We start from the raw sequence: 14,878 nt of genomic DNA, 5'->3' as shown, positions 1-14,878 counted from the left end.
CCTGGGCCATTAACAACATCTTGCACCAAGTCCTTGGTCTCTGAAGAGGAAAAATCATTAGCCTAGAATAAAAGTCCCATGCCTCCTTACAACACCTTGGTGCTTGCTTATAGTGACGAGCGCATGCACCTCCTTCTGCAGGAGGAGTGAGCAACACTTCTGACTGTGCCCCTCAGCATGATCTCTTTCATACTGCTCTGTGTGATAGAAAAAAATGCAGAGGATGTAGGTGCTGTAAGAAAACAGATTTCTGCTTTAAGGAAGATATACTATTGCAAGTTATTCTCTGTTAGTACTTGGACATAATATGCTTTGGTGAAAGAAACAGGAAACTCCTTCTGGCTTTCAACAGAGGGGAAGTTTTCAGGGGGAAAAGAAGGAAAGAGCTTCTGTATATCAGGAATTATACGTTCTGTTAAAATTCATACCAAACACTTCCATTAGCCCTATGAATTAAGGAAGAAAAAGAACAGTTCATTCCACGAGAAGTCTCATTACTTGCTGTAATTCAGTAAAATTTCCTCTAAGCATAAGATGAAGCAGCTCTTTGCAGAAGGTGAGGAAAGATAACATTAGGTCTTTTCAATTCTGAGCTGGCTATGGTGACCTCATAGATACAAACCAGCTTACAAGAAGTTTTACACATCATTCTAAAGTCAGAATTCTGTAGTGCTGGAAATGCTATCTGCTTGGGTTAATCTGAAAGCAAAGGGATATACTTGAGAAGTGGACAAAGACCAGTTATTGCTTTATGAAAAATACCAGGCTGCTTTTTCCTCTGCAGCACAGTAGCAGAGATGGATTGGCTGACTCAGGGATCAGGCACTAAGCAACAAGCACTTCTCTCCAGTAAAACAGAAACACCTAATAAAACAGCTTCAGTTCAGGAGCCGCAATGCTGCAAAGAGCCATTTTCCTCCCAGTTGGAACCATACAATCTCCCACATTGTGTGTTAGCAACAGGCTCCAGGGGCCACCACTGTGTAAGGGGGGCAGAGGAATGGGGCAGAGACTCCTGTGGAGTCAAAACCACTTTTTGGAAAAAAAAGCCTTGTTCAGAAACAATGGAGTCCTTTGTCAAATTTTGATAAAATGGCACTCTGAAACAGGCATATGTGCTCCATTAATTCAAACAACATTTTCACCACTCAGTACAAGTTTTTTAGAATGCCAGATTTCCATGACACATGCCAGCCAGTGTCCTCGGTAAAATGCTTTCATAGTCCTGGTATCTCCCTTTCCCTTGTGCAGTAAGGAGAACAGAGAAGAGCCAATAGAGAAGTCAGGCCCTACATCAAAGGATGTGACATTCCCCACCATACTGCAGTGGTAGCTCATGAGTCCCCTCTGTGCTATACCTGACATAAATTAATCTGCTACAATGTGCTGCACTTAATATCTTCTTTATCAAAGGGAAATAACTGAGGGACTAAATCACTTATCCTGCATTAATAAAAAAAATTAACACTGTGTTATTGTGATTGTACCAGCTACAGATAATGTAGCTTACTTGATGTACAAACAATGCTAATACCTACAAAGGCAATGGTCCTCTATCAGGTAATAAAAGCAGGATACAATCAGGAACGATTCTACAAAATAGCTAATAGAAAAAAATACAGAATGGGGATGTGAAAGGAAATTAGGGAATGTTCCGAGCTGAGAGATTTATTAATGTATAGATCTACATCTCTAGACCATATAAAATTACACTTTCAGACCATTATATTCTATGCAGTAAGGGATAAATCTAGACTGGCAGGGCTGGACTAGATGACCTTTACAGTAACTCTCTCATTTTTAAAGAACTCTCCAGCTTTGTCATGGAAAGAAATTATGACATTAGGCCTTTTTTGTTTAGTTTTGTTTTGGTCACAATGCAAAAGAAGGTAATAGAGAAAGTCTAAAGAAAAATTTTCCACAAAAGACTCCCTCTGTGGTTCATGATGGCCCATAAACCAATCTTATCTCTAGAGGATTTTGCTTTGCTGCAATAATTAACTCTGGATTTTAGTAATGATCAGAGAGTATATAGAATTAGATGTGATATCTCTCATATTCAATACTTTCAAATTTCATTTGGGCAACCACTTCCCCAATAAGAGCAAATTAATAGTATTAACCATTTCTTTCAAACCGAAACAATGTGAAAATATTCTCTAATCTGTGACAGGAATAATACACCTCAAGAACAATGCAGGCATTATTCCATATAATTAAAAGAATCTAGCACTCCTTCCCAAGGAGACTAACTATTACTTTTTCACAAAATATATGCTTAAACAGAACTCAAATATAAAAGCTGCATATGCACTATTCACTCTCGAGTTCAAAGGACTGAGAGTCTAGAACTGGGAAAACAGACGTGAGATTACTGAGGCACATTCCCAAGATGATTTTAGCTAAGCAGCAATGAAACAAGAGAAACTATGCCTTAAATCTGAGCAAGTTGCTATCCTCTCAGCTATTGCCAAAATACCTGTTTTGCTGTTCATCTCCAACTTTTCTGCCATGGGCACAGACAAGCAGTGCTGTAGGTTGGCTGAGAGTTCATTCAGTCTCCATCTCAGGAGGTGTTCAACATCCAGCTGTGCAAAGCCCTGAGAAGCCTTGTCTGACTTCAGAGCTGGCCCTGCTTTGAGCCGAAGACCAGAGCACAGAACCTCCTGAGGTTGCTCCCAGACTGACTTATCCTATTATCCTATGCAGTTTATGCTGGTTTCCAAGGCATCTGGGTTTTGTTTTTCTGGAGCAAATTCACTAGATGCCTTTCTCTTGCTGGCATCTTTCCTCCTCCCATCCAATATTTTACTTGGAATTATGACAACTGGCTACCAATTCAGCCAGTTTATCACCATTTACTGGTCCCATCATTAGTAACAGCAATTCACACCATATTTGAATGTGGAATTTAATACAGCTCTGAATAGGATTAAGTGAAAGAGATTAACTGTAATAGCAGAGGACCAGACCCAGGAGGCCCCTCTATTCTTTTATGTTGATTGGACTAGTCTAAAAATAATATAAAGCCATCTTCCATTGGCAATGAATTTATATGCTGTTTCTCTCTTGTTTTTTCTCTCAGAAATGTAGATTTATTTTGAACCAAAATTTTGCCAAACTCAGATGGAATAGCAAAAATTACCTTTGACCAATACCATCTTCTAGCTATGCCAATAATTTTCCAATTGTCACAAGAAAGGTATATTTTGCTTATTGGCTGTTTCACTGTGTTGTTTGTCTTACATGCTACACAGTTCACTTATGACCTAGATGAAATTCCTACACAGATTTTAACAACATGAATACTATTTTTATCACTTCTTTTATGTCTTTTACATTTGTGAAGTGCTGCATTCAAATGAAAGGATACATCCAGTATTGTTTAGATGGTTTCTTTTGGGCATGTAGCAGCTGGCCAAGTTCTGGAACCACTATGCCAACTTGATAATGTGAGACATGCTGCTCTCCTATCTGAATCAGATATACAAACCCACATGTATCCAACTGAAAGAAACCCTGCGTGTGCCAATGTGTAGGCATGAAAAGCTGCCCGCGGCCAATGTGGCTAGGGGACATGATGGTGCTTTAGACTCATGAAGACAATAGGTAAAAATTTCCTATTATGTTTCTTTTCCTTATCCTACTTTTCCCTTGCTTAACTTTTTAAGTGTTGTTCTTTCTAAATGTCTCAGAGCAAAGGGCTGTCTACACCTGAACCATAGTAGATAAGGCTGATGAGAAATGGATACAAGCTCATGATGCCTTCATAGCACAACTGCATTTGTTTCTCTGCATTGTGTTATAAGAAACATTTTACTGGCACTTCTGCCTCTGAATAGACTTGGAGGCTTATAAAATAACTCCAGATCAGATTATTCCATAACTTCATAAGCTTTTTCAGCTCAGTTTCTACTGTAATGCAGTGAGTTTCTTCCATTTTCACACATGTGGACCTAGTTACCATCACAGCCTCATTTCCTCATTACATGCTCACTGATGGAAAAGGAAGCAAGGAGTTGTAGAATAGGCCAAACAACCCCCTAAGGCTACAAAACTGGGAAGTGACCAGTATAACCTAGAGAAGAAAGATGTAAATGTCTTAAATGATCCAGTCACCTCCAGAGAGGAATATTCAGGTTCTTAGCTTTTATCAGCCAAGCTGTGCTGGAGCTTCATGAACATACAAGTACTTGAGAAGAAACTCAGGCACCACAGCAGGTCAGTGTTGGACTTTTCGACTGAGGCTCCCAGGAGCCTACTTGCAGTCCAGTCTGAGACTGCTGGTTTTGAAAAGTCTAGACATCATGAGAAATTACAGTTTCTTTCACATGTGAAATTTCAACAGCATGGGCACTACTTTTGGTTAAGGCTTGTGTTTTTCTACCTTTACAGTAGAAGCTAGGGTGTGCACGATTATATTTAGAATGTAAACTGCTAACTTCCAACAAAGCAGTGAATTACCGTGGTAATTGAAGACTATAATTTTTCACAACTATTTCCAAAACTGTTCATTATATTTATTTAATTCCTGGACAGTTACTTAAAATCCAGTGCAATTTCTTAGCTAGGAATATAAAAATGCCAGTGGTTTTTAACTGGAACACAACTATAAATTTTTTACATTACATAACTGTTACATTTTCAAAAAAGAGTTTAAGATTTCCTTTGCTGATAATTAAAGCACATAAGCCTGTAATCTACCTGCAAGTTTCAGTATTATTTTAATACATATATTCAAATGGAGATGAAAGACCACAGCAAAGAAGTAACACTAATTCAAGTATTAACAAAAATTATGGAGATACTATTGAAAAATATTTTTCAGTACGCACTAAGGTTAAACTGGACTTTGATACCAACTGCTAGATTTTTATTCTATAACAATTTTATGTCTAACTGTAGACTATTGTGAAAACAGGGAGAAGAAAAAGAAAAAGGGAGCCTTGTTATTTAAATATTGCCGTAGTTGGACTCCAGACATTTTTAAGAAGAAAATGTACCAACTCCATCTGTTGTAATGGTACAATGACATTCAAAATTTCAGACACCTACTTAAAATCTGTGCAATTGATATTTAAATTTTTCTCTACAATTTTGTTTATTTACAAATATCAATAACAAAAAAAATTTCACCAAACAGATATTCTTTAAATACTGTGATATTTACAATTTTAGGAAACTGTTAGTTTTTCAGAGGGGTAGTTCTGTTAGGTCTGTTTTTTGGTAAATCATCCTGCACTATTTAATGTTTTTTAGATGCCACTTTTATAATGAAGATTTTTTGCGATAAATTAATGGGTAGCTTGTGCACAAATTTAATAGGAAACTAATATGCACATGTTCTGCACTTTTAAAAATGCTAGTTATTGGGTACTACAATTAAAGGGTTTTATAAATACATGCATATTTGATTCAAGAATTTTCATCAAAAATGATGTTTTTTAAGTATTTTCACTTTTTACTTCCTTTCAGCCTTTCTGCAGAAAGGAACAGAAGTAAGGGAAAATCAACCACTTGAGTTAGGCTTAAAGTTTTCAAAATCATGAGGTTTTTTGTAAATTCTTCTCTGTATTGACAACACATACATTTATACAATTTGAATTCAGCCTTTAAAAAGCATTTTCCTGTATTTTTTCTGGACGGGCTTGTAGGAGGCAAGAAACACCTGGAAACACGCAAAAAATTAAGCAGAAGTTATTTTGCCTAAAAGTTACTGTCTCCTTTCCAATTTACATTATTAGTAAAAACTGACTTTTGCAAGAGGTCCATAAACAAATCTTCTTCGCTTGAAGTATTCTCAACAAGATCAGCCAACTGCCCCTTGCCTGGCCAGGCTGATGCTGCCCCACCAGCCCTGCTGAGAAACCCAGGGAGCTGAACTGGTACGGCCACCCTGGGAGGACTGGAGAGAGGAGCAGCTGAACCTGTAACCCTGCTCAAACCCCTTGTCCCTGCTGCCTCCCTGGCAGAGCAGAAAGGATAGTGCCTGGCTCTCCCTGGTGCTCACTGCAGCAAGTATTGCTGTTAATTACGTGATTAAGAGTCATCAGGCTGCATGTCAACCACGTGGATGGTTATACATTGCTAAAGAGGAAAAAAAAGTTTGTCAAAGTTGAACCAACTTAGTTCAATTTGCAGCACAACTCCAGTTGAGAGTTTTAATTTTATTTCTCCCTTATTAAAAGTAGAACTGGAACATTAAAGATAGGGCATGTGTACATATCTACACGTAAATTCGGCAAAATCCCGATGGTACAAAACCCTGATTTTTCTCCTCAACCCATTACTGGGCAACCTGTTTCAGCTGTATGAAATTCAAGCGGCACATTTTGCTAGTAAACTTACCTTATTTTCAAATGCAAATAAAATAACTAAGAAAACTCCTCTAATTAGTTAAACAATTTAAAATAATCTGGTTATCACAGCAAAGTGAGAAGCTGTTATTTTTCCATCCCTTTTCTTACAACAAGCAAGTCACTATGGATTGCTAAGAACACATGAACAAGGGAGCATACACTGGAAAAGGCAGAGGGATAATGGGAGGCAGGAAGGGAGAAGAAACAAGGACAATAATATAAGTTTATTTGTGTAGGTCACAGCCTATTGTATATAGTAGGGAGTTATGCAAGAAAAAGCAATCTTGCTTATTACCACAAACAGCCTGTAACCTTTTCTTCACATTGCAGTGCTGTTCCTAGGCTAAGGGAAAGTTGTATTGATCCAGTTAGCGGCAAATTATTATTAATCTAATGTTGAACTTCTTTTGACCCATGACTCTATCTCTCTCCTAAATAACCACACTATTTTCCTTCAACAAAAACAAAGCACAACACACCAAGAAAATTCCTACACAGAAAACATAAGGAACTTGAGAAACTACAATGATATGTCAGAGCTTTCATCTCGTGTCCCAAAAGTTCAGGACAATTTTAACTGCGTTGTTTCCTACCTACAGAAATAGATCACACTGCACACCTGCTTGCACATCAGATTAGCAACAGCTCAGTTTGCCTCAGCTTAATAAAAACATTAACACTCTGTGTTGGTTTCTTTTACAATACTGAGGAAGAAAAACAGAATGCAAGAACAACAACTTGTCTAGAAATGAACATAACACTGAAAACAATTTCTAGGATGGAAAAAAGAAAAAAAAAAAAACCCAACAAACCGAAGCAGTGTAGAAAATTTGCATATGGGGATTCAGAAACACCAGAAGAGGATACAAGAGATGTTTAGTCCACAGACAAAACAGAAATTAAGTTTTTGTTTTGCTATGCTACCAGCTATCACATAGGTTATGTTCAGTGGACACAAGCAAACCCTGTTCACATTTCAAGGCTGCAACTGAAATGAACCCTTGACCAGAGAGTTTTTGATTGCAATGGCAGGTCAGCAATACAAATAAAACTTGAAACCAGTGATTTTATGCAAGTTTAGTATCCTGACAGTCAGTAAAATGCTGCACTGCCACAATCTTGTGATCACTTTAGAATATAACAATTTGAATCTGCTGGCATTTTACAGAATAGCTTTTAGCAAATAACAACCAGGCACATCTACATTACCATGGCAATTTTTTTAACACCATCCACTTTGTTTACAGCACAAAAAATAATACCATTTCTGCTGTGGTAATTTAATTCAGCAGTTTAGCTTTTTGATCAAAGATTTTTCTTTTTTGTAGAGGCATACATAAATGCAGCAGAAGGAGTTGAAGTCAGCATAATTGTAAAAGGTGCTTTTCTGCAGAAAAGCTTCACTGCTCATGTCAGTGACTGCAAAATTCAAAAGGAAAGAGGCCTGAAATTGTAAGGGGAATTCATAATTAACTAGTGGGATGCATTGTAGTCCAAAATTATTTAACATTTATATCAATGGAGTCAAAAAAGAATGAAAACATTACTGAATAAAGGTAACACAGAATCAAAGACCAGTGAATGACACAACACCTGACTGCTGAGTGACCAGCATGGCTTTTACTCCAGGGAATTCAGTAAAAGAGAAAAGAAAATAGAAGAAAAAAAAAAGAAGAAATTAAACGTGCATGCTTTCTATTTCACAGAATTCACACATTAAAAATATAATTTCAGAACAAGGAGACCCCACACCAGACCCCAGATTCCTAGAGCTTCAATACTCCTTTGTTACGGACTTGGGAATCATGGGGGCCCAGTTTGAGGGTCCAGAGCACTTACTCTTACATATATCACACTTAGGGTTGCTTCAGAGACATGGATTATTCAGCAAGCCATCCCAAGAAGTCACATATTTCAACATGACCATATACAATGCTACCGTATTTAAGAACAATGAATGCAAGATAAAAACTTTCAGGTTGGGAATATCAGTCTTGCAGATAAGTGTTTTGAAATAACATCATTACAGAAGAAATAAAACTAAAACGAAGTAACAAACATACTCTCATTCCAAGGCTATGCTTAAAAGCTGTAATCAGTCCTTTAAGCGTTTAACCAGAGAAGCAGTGAACAGGAAAGGTCATGTAACCTTTCCATGCAGCTCGGAAATTTATGTGTTGTGCTGACATATATACTTTAGGAAGGATGCTTAAGACAGTTTAGGATTAGATATGAAGATCCGAAAGAATTATGAGAAGGAGGAAAGGATGTGAAAACACAATCTTTGAAGGAAAACCTAAGATGCTCATTTTGAACTCTTGCAAGCAAGAGGAATCTACAAAAATATATGATTACAACCTGTAAAATCCTTTACTGAGGGATAAATTTGGTAAGAAAAGATGTTTAAATCCAGAGGATAATGGTACACTTATAACTATGGTTGGACATTGAAGCTAGGTAAACACAGGTGAATACCCTTAACAACCTGAGCAATCAGGGATTGGAGCTACTTAACAAGCCTGATGGAGTGTTCTTTAGCAGTGGGACCTTATGCAAACAGCTGAGACACTACAGGTTCAAATCCAACTGAAGTCACCTGGTAGAAGCTACTCTTGACTTTAGGAAAATCTACTCGCTTTGGTAGACACACAGCATGGAGTCACAGATTGTCTCTTCCCCTGGTATTCTAGCATGATGGAAACAGACTTCTGGAAAAAAAACAAAAAACCCAAACCCAAACTAAACCAAACAAAAACCTCCAGCTCTTTCACTACTATCAGAGCAGTTCCTTTGCACTCAACTCATGTGTATCTGGAGGCTTGATTTCCAAATAATACGAAATCTTTGGGAAAAACTAGGTAGCTGCTAATTTTTTTAAAAAAAAAGTAATAGACAGCCACATTTTAGTGATCTTTAAGATGCAATTTGAGCATAAAGTACGTCTTCATAGTCTGAGTTATCTATAGCTTAATAAAATTTTACTGCAGACAGATAGGAGTTCTTTCCTCCATTCTTTGTCTGCTCACTGCACTATTTATTTAAGACTGGAAGAAAGGTTCAGCCCTATTTATTACAAAACCTTTGACTCTGCTATGTGGCGGAAGATGTATGCACCAGAATACCTGGGTGTCATCATCACTAAGCAGAAACTCTGGTACTGATGCAAAAAGTTTTAGCTTTCCTATTTCTTAGATTCAGTACTGCCTTAGTGCGTGACTCTGAACTTCAGATAAAGTGTTAGCAAGTTCTCTTCACAGTTTTGTCAGACAGAACAATCCTTTTCCAGCCCAAGAACCAAGGACACCATTGCAGCTTCAGGCCCAAAAAGCATAAATAACAATTAATTGAGCACAGCAATCTGAGAGGACAGGATTTCATAACATGAAGCTGTAACTGGACAATTAACCCCAATATGTAAACCGACCAAAACTTACAAAAGTGTGAAAACTCGTGCCCTGTCATCCCATCTTGGGAGTAGCCTTGGCCAGGCTCTTGTACTTGCCCAAGGTGCATCCTTTGAAGGCCTTCTTAATAAATATCTACTTTATTCCTTGAACTCTGTCTAGACTCTGTTCCAGATCAGCCTCTCTTAGGCAGCAGTACTGCATGATAGCAGCCAGATTCCAGAGACAGCATCAGCAATATTTAGCTGCAGAGGGCTGTAAATGCTTTGTGAAGGGCTCCTCTCCATTTCCCCTGGGACAAACCAATAGTCCAAGATTCCTTTTTCTGTCTACTTCATACATTTTTATCCATAGCCAGTCAGCAGATCAATACTGATTTGTATTCTAAAGAATGAATAACCTTTACTGATTTTTATAAAGGAGTAAGCTCCAACTAAACTTTCAAATAGATGCGGAAGATTTAATAAGATTATAGAGATTGATCCTTTAATGGCAATGATGCACAAAAAGGATTAGCTGATACTGGTTAAATTTGGGGTGGTAACACTTCAAGTGTTTTGTGGATGGATATCCAAAGTAAATGAAAAATGCTTGTTGTCAATTCTGTGCTGACTGTTGCTCATTAACTTCCAAACCAGAGCTTTGAGAATCTTCCAGTTCCTGTGTACAGCATTTATTTTTGTACAGAGTTTGGAAACTAGACTTGTTATGTGATAGAGGGAACCAAAGAAAAAAAAGAAAAAGATGGTACCTTAAAATAAAAGGTTTTGTCACTGCATAGTGTCAGGAATTTAACACGTACTGAGAAAGAAATGTCACTGGGAGATGAGCATTCTCTCGATATATGGCAAGTGCTGTGTTGTGAATGTCTTATTCCATCTAAAATATGCTGTGATATTCCAACTCCATTTTATGGACACACTTAAAAATGATCAAGTTACTGCAGTTTTCCTTTTGCATTCTGTTCAGCAGAACTGCTACCTTCACATTCACACTTGCATTCCTGAGGGCTGTATGTTAAAGAGAGTCACATGCATTAGAGCTCCTCTTACGTCAAAAGAAAAACAAACACAAGTTTTCCTGCAATGATAGGACCTTGCAAGTACCTGTAGTACAGGACTTGTCTGACAACACTTAGCATATTGCAGTGATAAGAGATGCTGGGAAGAAGGTTTCTAGCCAGTCAAGAAACTGCTGCTGCTTCTCTTTCCATCAGCAACAAGTAAGTCAAGGAAGAGACACCACACCACACTTCAAACATGCCATATTCTAATAAAGGAAAAAAAAAAACAACGCTGTCCATCCTGCATCCTAACAGCAAAATCAAGAATTCTAAAACATTTCTTTGAGACCTAGTTATTGTCTGAAGAATATATATCAGTGCAACAGCAGCACTCCAGAGAAGGTTTGAACACCACTATAAACACAAGACTTTCTCTTCTCACAAGCACAGAGCTATCAATGACTTTTGTTAATGTTATCTTTACTCACATGGTACAAAGCAGTTTCTGGTCCAGGTGTGCCCATGACTTCTTGCCTCAATGACTCCATTTGTAAACTAGGCAACAGCGAGTAATGACTTGGACTACTACTCTTGTCTCCTTTCTTTTTGGACTTCTTCCCAGTATCCTTTTTGCTATTCCTTTGAAACATGTAGTCTTCTTGACCAATTTTCTCATTGCTCATATAGCGAAGCAATGAATTTTCTGTTGAAAGAAAAGTAATGCAAAACGTCATTGTGAACTGTTGCATGCATGTAAATCCTGCTTCCAGAATATGCAATATTCTTGCTAAGATCTACTGTCAATTTTAACTCTTTAGGACTACTTCATTAACAAAACCCATATGCTTCTTTGGTTCAGATATATTAAGAAAGCAAACTTTTGGTAAGGAAAATACATGACTCTATCACTTTTCTGGCGTATTTTAAATAAAGGGAACAAAATATAAAAGAAGTTGCACATCAATAAATTTTGTCTCAGAGTTTTAAAAAAAATGAGCAATGATGGACTTACAATAATTTTTGGGGTTTTGCTATTTTTTTCCTAATGAGTACAAAGGTCAGCGGTACCACACTTTTCAAAGTAATTTGCTCTTAACATTCATTGCAGATCACTCACCATATCACATATAAGTTCCCTGAATGTATGTACATGTCCAACACGTACCAATTTGTAACCAAGACATCCTGACCCAGAAGCAATGTCTGTCAATTTAGGAAACCTCAGCAGATTTCTTTTTCAAAAAGTTGTCTGTCTTTCCTTGCATTAACGTGAACTTCTAATATCCACAACCTCCTGTGGCAAGAGGTTCTTTAGCCTGAGCATGAACTGCACCAGCTCATTTTCTTTTTATCCAGCTCCAACAAAGATAATTGATCTCTTGGCTCTTGTTTCAGATCAAACACTGACAAACCTATTTCCTTACTTCATTCCACACAAGCTTTTATAAACCTTTATTATGTCCTGTTTAAGTTCCCCAAACTGGTAATAGTCAGCTTGCTTAACTGACCCCAGTTTAGAAGTCAATTCATGCACCTGATTTAATTTTTGTTGTCTCCTAAACCTTCTTGAATTCAGCTGTATTTTTCTCAAGGTATTAAGAGACTGGAATTACACACACACAGCATGAGCATCAACTGATATGGCAGCATAAGAATACTTCTAAATTTGGTCTTGTATTATTTTCCTAATAATACCTACGTGTTTCCTTTTTTTATCCCTCATGAATATTTAGTTAGTATTTTTACAGAAATAGCTATCATTACTGTAACATCTTGTTCCTGGCTGATCACAGAGGTCATAATTTTATATGTGGAGTTATGCATCCAAGCCTTACAACCCAAAATTTTGAACAACTTATCCTCTTTGATTTTGAAGTAAATCCCATGCTGCTCTAGAATGTTTTCCAACCAACTTCCTCAATCCTAAAATAAACTCTGCAAATATTAAGCATACATAATGAAGAAAATACCAAAACAGGTTTGCAAACATATATATAGCCAAGCAAACAGCAAAATGATGTTGAAATACATAGCTTAAAGCAAGATAAAACCTATAATACCTTGTATAAGATGTGTGTTCAGATTACTTACCTCTCCTAGTATCTCTTTTCATTTTATTGGGGTCTTCATAATCTCCCACCCAGTTATATTCTACTGGCATAGAAATAGGCCTCAGCTTCCCTGGAAACAGTGGAAAAAATTGAGATCATGCAGCATAAGGCAGCATTAATCCAACATTCTTCAGAAGAAAGAACAAATTATGTGCTAAACTGCTATTCTACAGGGTTGTTTATGAAAGAGAATCCAGTGTTGCCTCTGAACAAGAGGTTAAGACAGGAGTTCTGTTTTCTTTAACAGAAAGACGCAGCTGAGTATTTAACAGATTTTTTTTAAAGTTTAGAAAACAAACATCTGACACTGACAAACACATTCAAATTACTTCAGTCTTCACTGAGCAGTATTTATTTATTATTCTGGAAGCCCCTGGCATACACATGGGGGAGCTGCTTTAAATCACATGTGAATTGTTGGCAACAGAAACTTGTGTATATCACTGAAGTACCTTCACAAATAGCATATTTGCTGGTGGGCTTACAAGATCCATCAGTGACTAAGTAAGAAAGGAAGTAGAAAACTTCTACATGTAATTTCATTTGTAGCATTTCATCCACAGAAAGCAAAGTACATTATCATTGCTAAATTCATTTTGACTTCAGATACCAAAGAAAAAAGAATAGCTGAAGACCTTCCTATCTTTTAAATTTTGATTGGAAGCTGTTGAATTGATTTTAAAAAATGCTGTAAACTCTGATTTCTGTCTAAGGATTGCACACATATAGTCAGAAATCAGTGTGCTGTGGAACTTAGTTGGGCCACTTAGAGTGGTTTGAATTCTTTGGCTAGTTAAATAGTGTATTGAAACAAAGCATAGGTAAATGATGTATTGAAACAAAACAGAGAAGCGTAACACATGGCATATTATCTGACTGAAAACAAAATGTTTTCTCAATAAGATCAGCCCTCACTTTTTAAAATCAATCTATGACTCACAAACTCAAAAAGTGAGTAAATAATTTTATTTTGAAAGTAGCAAAGCTGAAAGTAAAACTTCGAAAGTCTTGTAAATTATTTTAGTTTAAAATCCCTACATAAAAGTCTTACTCCACATTTTTGAGGTTTAATCCATGATACACTTAAAAAAAGAGATGTTTATAATGAAAACGAATATTCAAACACGTCCATGTCCCTGCTGAAGTACTGCGTCCATGGAAAACACACCAACACCATGCAGGCAGCAGAATGGTAAAAGTTTTTATCACCTTTTTAAATATTTGAAAAAAAAAGTTGTATATTCTGTACAGATCACAGGATCAGGTCACAAATACATCAGTACTCAGGAAAATCACAGATATTTTAAACTTTTCACTTATCATTCATTTTATTATTTAGAGACACATATTTAAGTCTGACTGAAGCTGGTGAGATTTAGTGCACACAAAGTAATTTCCTGAGTGGGGATGTATTCAGATCAAGTTTATCTGGTCACAAACAGCTCTCAATAGTTCCTTTTTCTAGAAATAAAACCTAATTTTCTTTGTGAGGCTGAACACACAGTATCTTATTAATAGGAACTGCACACTTAATAAAACAGAAAAGCTACAAAATTGATTGTTAAAATCTGATTGTTTTCAAGAGTAACAAATTTTCTGCAAAACCTTCAGCTGTTCAAAGTACATGCTTTTGTATCTGGCATTTAAACCACAATGATAAAATTTGTTTCCTTCTTCCAAATCAAGTTTCATTTGCTTGTTACCTCTCCTAACAACCTTATTTTTAACCCCTATGGATTCCCTAATCTCTTTTCAATGAGGAGGACACTCACGAAAATTTTTATCCTGCATGTGAACAGAAGCTTTCATAGGCCAATTAGCAGCAACTATGGAAGAGCTCGAAGCCAGTAAGAGCATGAAAGAGAAATACCTTTGTTAACATTGTCAAAAAATGTCAAAAGATTCCAATAAAGAAATTACAGAGGGCCTTATTAGCCTCTCATGAAGGAGGACTGAAAAAACGTTTGTAGAAAAATTGACACATCACAAAATTAATTGTAA

The 14,878-nt window shown here is 36.8% G+C and overlaps 1 protein-coding gene across 8 annotated transcripts in view; it reads right to left on the bottom strand.

Annotated features, from left to right (window-relative positions):
• The window catches only part of CNKSR2 (connector enhancer of kinase suppressor of Ras 2), a 204,830-nt gene that overhangs the window by 65,219 nt on the left and 124,733 nt on the right, over positions 1–14,878 (bottom strand). For all 8 annotated transcript variants that reach the window (XM_040055339.2, XM_040055341.2, XM_040055342.2 and 5 more), the window contains 2 exons: positions 12,858–12,947; positions 11,255–11,469 (listed from right to left, as the gene is read on the bottom strand). In XM_040055339.2, the coding sequence (XP_039911273.1) occupies positions 11,255–11,469; positions 12,858–12,947 (305 nt within the window). The remainder of the gene's footprint in view (positions 1–11,254; positions 11,470–12,857; positions 12,948–14,878) is intronic.

Source organism: Hirundo rustica, chromosome 2, assembly GCF_015227805.2.
Source record: "Hirundo rustica isolate bHirRus1 chromosome 2, bHirRus1.pri.v3, whole genome shotgun sequence".
Classification (NCBI taxonomy): Eukaryota; Metazoa; Chordata; class Aves; order Passeriformes; family Hirundinidae; genus Hirundo; species Hirundo rustica.
Note: the sequence above shows the minus strand (reverse complement) of the source record. Positions and strands in the feature narration are given on the sequence as shown.